Source organism: Triticum aestivum, chromosome 3A (genome assembly GCF_018294505.1).
Source record: "Triticum aestivum cultivar Chinese Spring chromosome 3A, IWGSC CS RefSeq v2.1, whole genome shotgun sequence".
NCBI classification, from domain to species: domain Eukaryota; kingdom Viridiplantae; phylum Streptophyta; class Magnoliopsida; order Poales; family Poaceae; genus Triticum; species Triticum aestivum.
This window is the reverse complement of record NC_057800.1, coordinates 623,195,814-623,200,532: the sequence shown is the minus strand read 5'-3', so window position 1 is coordinate 623,200,532 and position 4,719 is coordinate 623,195,814. Positions and strand designations below refer to the sequence as shown.

At 47.0% G+C, this 4,719-nt stretch overlaps 1 protein-coding gene across 2 annotated transcripts; it reads right to left on the bottom strand.

Moving 5' to 3' along the window:
* Positions 1 to 723: 723 nt before the first annotated feature.
* On the bottom strand, positions 724 to 4,378 carry LOC123062670 (bZIP transcription factor ABI5 homolog). Of its 2 annotated transcripts, XM_044486296.1 has the most exons (6): positions 4,254 to 4,378; positions 4,099 to 4,173; positions 1,524 to 2,562; positions 1,340 to 1,411; positions 1,212 to 1,241; positions 724 to 1,058 (listed from the first exon to the last, which is right to left on the bottom strand). In XM_044486296.1, exons 3-6 carry the CDS (start codon positions 2,475 to 2,477, stop codon positions 966 to 968), a joined length of 1,149 nt encoding a protein of 382 aa, XP_044342231.1. In that variant the 5' UTR covers positions 2,478 to 2,562; positions 4,099 to 4,173; positions 4,254 to 4,378; the 3' UTR covers positions 724 to 965. The 2 variants fall into 2 exon arrangements, with proteins under 2 accessions (XP_044342231.1, XP_044342232.1); XM_044486297.1 differs by lacking the exon at positions 4,099 to 4,173 and having other exon boundaries at positions 4,254 to 4,359.
* Positions 4,379 to 4,719: the final 341 nt, after the last annotated feature.

The following is a 4,719-nucleotide window of genomic DNA, read 5'->3' as shown; positions in this document are numbered from 1 at the left end:
AAAGAAAATGTAACTGCTATCATCACCACCATTGTTGTTGTAGTTGCATCAAGCACACAAGACAACCAGATTCAAGGCTATGGAAGTTGAATGGCGGGTCACCATTCACCAGATGCAACTACCGCAGCAGGGCATCACCCTTCTTGGCATTGATGTTCTCCTTTGACTGTTCCATCTTCTTCACCATCTGTAAAAATATCTCGGTGATAGGGTATTACCATCAACACACACATTAACTGTTTTCAGATTTGGCAATTAGGTTCTTGCAAGCAATTCGCAAATGTTGGTAAGTGTAGGAGGATTTTTCTGAGAAAAAGAGGATCACCATTGGCCTCCGATGCATAGCCGTAAGAGTATGAAGGTTGATGATCGACATCATGGTTGGCCAACCGGGAAGCGCAACTGAAGGCTATCCGGACCCTCAAACAGTGAGCCACGATGGAGGGGAAAGGGAATCGACTGCCCAAGCATTGCGAACGGGGACCATCGTCAAGTCTCATGGGATCCCATGTGACCACTTATTTGAATAGCTCAAATTTCACTGGATTTAAAAACTATTTGAATGGCTGAAATTTCACCGATGTGAAAAAGTGTGCCTACGTGATTAAACTCAACTCACGTGTCATCTCCAAATCTTCAGAAAAGAACAAAGGCGATGACCCCATCAGAAATGGACCACACACATTGCATCACATCATATTAAAGTGCTAGTACACATAAACATATTGCTAACTTGCTTTTGTTCCATTTGCCTGAAGTTCCTGACAAACCTATATACCTATAAACAGTAACAACAACAGAAGTTCACTTGCTTGACCAGAAAAACACAGACATTTGGGTTCTTATGGGTTTTAGGTACTACTAGTAAATTACGATACCACCCCGCTCTAGAAAGGAAAGGTAACCATTATTCATTCTCATCCTCCTGCCAGCAGGACTATGGAAGCTGAATGGTGGGTCACCTATCACCAGATGCAGCTACCGCAGCGCCGCGACAGGGCGCCACCCTTCTTGGTGTTCACATTTTCCTTGGGCTGCTCCATCACCTTCTCCACTAGCTGTAAGAAATAAAAGATCACATCCACAAGGTGTTTTCATCAGCACACACACATTGACTGTTTGAATACCTAGCATTTAGATTGTCACAAGCAATTGGCAAGTGATGGCGAGTGTAGGAGGATTGCCACATGATGGTGGGAAAATGTACATACCATTTGTTTCTTGGTCAGCAAAATCGTCTTCTGCAACAAAACAGTGAAACTGTTTAGTAATGGTAAGAACTGAAAAGACTAAGAAAACTGAATTTTCTCATGGTTTTCATTGGTGAGCAACTTCGCACCTCCTCATCTTTCAGATGAGAGTTCTCCTCCTTGAGGTGGTTTAGTTCGGCTTCAAGCTCTTTGGTATAAGCCTGCCGGTTAAGAAAGACATAGAGTGTAAGTGTCGCCAACCTTGTTACCAGTTACCACCATTGCAGAAATGACATTGCATAAATCCAACAATTTTGGCAGCCAAGTAAGTACCTGCTTCCAGCCACGCGATTGTGTGGCTGACTCACGGTTCTTGATCATGCGGTGGTGGCGGCGCTCGATGCTCCTCTCACAGGACTGATCCTCCGGAGCGCCGCGCTTCCGTGTGCCGCTGTTCTCCATCATCACTCTGTCGCCCATACAGTTCATCATGTCAACCTCCGTCATGGTGCTCCTCCCGTACGACGACCCTGGGCTCACGATACCCACCCCACCTTGAGGAGGTAGTGGTGGCGGCACCACGACCATCCCTATGTACCCATTGGGGATGAACACCATGCCATCGCCCATCACCTGGAACATGCCGTTGGCCGGGGTAGGGTTCATCTGTCCATGGACCATGCCGACCGGCACAGGCTCCTGGCCGCCGGTGCCAGATCCCCAGACCACACCAACCTTGACAAGAAACTGTTCTAGCGTCATCTCTCCAAGCGTCCCCCATTGTTCGTTCGCCGCAACCCCACCACCATTCCCCGCCGGTGGTTCGACAGGAATCAATGGCGAGGGTCGCGCGGACTGAGGCTGGGAATGCACCGGGCGGGTCTCCCTGTTGATCTCAGCCCACACCTCCTCCACCATCTTTCGGCATAGCGGGGGAGGCAAGGAGAACGACTCCTGCCGGGCTAGGTTGCTTCCTCCTGCATCTTCACCACCTCGGCCTCCATCAACAGCCACCACCGGAGCCACCTCCATGCCCACCAAGACACCATAGGTCGCCGCTTGGAACTCCTTGGCATTCCATATGTTGCTCATGAACTCGTCCATGTTCATGGACCCAAAGTTGTGCCTTGCCTCGCACATAGAGTATTGCAGCTCGTCCAACGTTGGCGGGAAGATGGAAGACTGCCGTGCCGGTGCAACCGTCTGCTCCTCACCTTCTAGAACACGCGGGTGCGAGGTGACTTCTTCCTCGGAGAAATTCACGTCCTTGCTCATCTTTGACGCCATCCTATCTGTCCTCGCCACTGTGGTCTCGCTCTACCTACTCTTGCTTGTGGGTTGTGGTGTGTGGTCCAGTCTTTTGCCGCTCCCCCTATTTATAGCATGTAGCATGCAAGAGATAAGCATCAATTAAAGCATTAGATAGCTATTAAATTCATGTCATTGATGAAAAAGGTGGGCTATAGATAGATAGATAGATAGATAGATAGATACATTAGTAGATAGTTCGTCTCGTACTGGGTAGATAGGGTACTGCCAAAGCGCCAAACGTGGCCACGCGTTAAGCCTGGTATATGAGACAAACTCGGGGGATGTGCTGGTTCCATTCAATAGCTAGCCGACGATGGTTGCCACTGAGACGCCTCAGTACCAACGACTGAGCATTATGCACATTAGCGTGGGAGACAAGTATATGAGTAAACCGCGTGTGGCCATTTGCCACTGCCTACTACTGCCAAGATCGCCGTTTCTAATTCGGGGGATGTATTAGTACAAGGAGTCTTACAACACGGTGCTCTTCAATTCATAGAGGTGACAAATTTGGTGTCATCAAAAATGGAAAAAATAGATAGGTGACAAAAGGTAAAGTCATTCTACACGCAAAAAGAGTGAGACATGCATTTTTTGGAGAAAGTGAGAAATGCATGTCTACCTTTTATTTTTTGGCTTGGAGCCCTGGATCATCTAGAGGGAATCTAGGCCCAGAATTTGTCGTGCACTAGTGGGCCTCTAAGGACCACAACTACACCAATATAGTTAAAACAATTGTGGCATATACTGATCTCATACCCTTTTTTGCGAGATATCTCATACTGACTCTTGTGTGTTCTACAAAAATGTCATACTAACTCTTGCATGTTCCAGAAAAATGTCATATTGTCCCTTCAAGGAGTGGAAAATCAACAGAAAATTGGAGGATTAGAAAAACCATAGGGGGTCAGCAAAGGGGGTTCAGATAGAAATAATGGCTAGATGATACCAAGATGCATTTCTGCCCGCCCTAGCACTTCCACCAACCACCGCACAAACATGCATCATCTTGTGTCTCATGTTCCACTAACTCTACTAATTCACAAACACACCTTTACCAGACTAGAACCTGAAGACTGGGCCACTTTGCTTCCCAAATCGACAACAGTTTCATCATGCGGGGTCAGATCCTGCATCCTCCCACCCCACCCCTCCCCGACCAAACCTTAGCCCCCAAAATCCTTGTTGTGGCAAGCACACATATGAAATCAATGAATCATAATAAAAAAAATTAAAGTATGCTGGACCACTAAGGGTGGGAGGGGGGTCCAGATGGAAATCATGGCTAGAGGATACCAAGATGCATGTCCACCCGCCCAAGCACTTCCCCGAACCACCGCACAAACATGCATCATCTTGTGTCTCTCATTCCCCTAACCCTACTAATTCACAAACACATGTTTACAAAACTTGAACATGAAGGCCGAGCCACTCTGCTTCCCAATCGACAACAATTTCATCATGCGGGGTTAGATCCTGCATCCCCCACCCCACCCCTCCCCGACCAAACCTTAGCCCTCGAAATCCTTGTCGAGGCGTGAGCATACAGATGAAATCGATGAATCATAATATCAAAAATTAAAGTGCGCCTCACCACCTGACAGAAATTGAACTTGTATTCTCCCTTAAAACCACTTATATCCCAGATCGGCTTCGCAGATTTCACAAAAATCTGTCATTAATACAACACACATCAAACACGTCTAAGATTAGGACGACGAGGAAAAGAGTGGGTGGATCCATGATTCCTACCTCGTATGAGTGCGAGAGCGGACGAATTCCGGCGAAGGCGAGCCAAAACGGCTAAAAACTCGAGGGCGAGGAGATCTGGTGTGGGAAAAAGGAGAGAGAGTGCGTGTGGTGTAAATGCAGCTCACGGCAAGCCTAGTTTTAATGGGGAAAAGGGTCATGGTTCCCTAAAATAGTGAAATTGTGGACCCTAGTCCACCCACGCCCCTATATCATCTCCTCCCTTCATTTTGTAACATATGGCTATCAATATGTCTCACCTAAAAGGATACAACACGGACGCTCTATGTTAGATCGCGCTATATTGCCCACATGTGTGGTCAATGCAACATCATTGCATTAGGCTAGGAGATTTGTGAGGGAATTAATTTTTTTTTGAGAAAACCTATGCTTGTTAGCCTCTAGCTAAATATTGTCTAGGAATTTTCTTGATGGTTGACGTGTTTGCACTATTTGAATTCACCTAGAG

Excerpts from the sequence above, each read along its gene's own strand:
- LOC123062670 (XM_044486296.1), bottom strand. The coding sequence starts at position 2,477 with ATGGCGTCAAAGATGAGCAAGGACGTGAATTTCTCCGAGGAAGAAGTC. Across the intron at positions 1,412-1,523 it reads AATCGCGTGGCTGGAAGCAG|GCTTATACCAAAGAGCTTGA; the intron begins GTACTTACTTGG and ends CTTAACCGGCAG. Across the intron at positions 1,242-1,339 it reads CTCATCTGAAAGATGAGGAG|AAGACGATTTTGCTGACCAA; the intron begins GTGCGAAGTTGC and ends GTTTTGTTGCAG.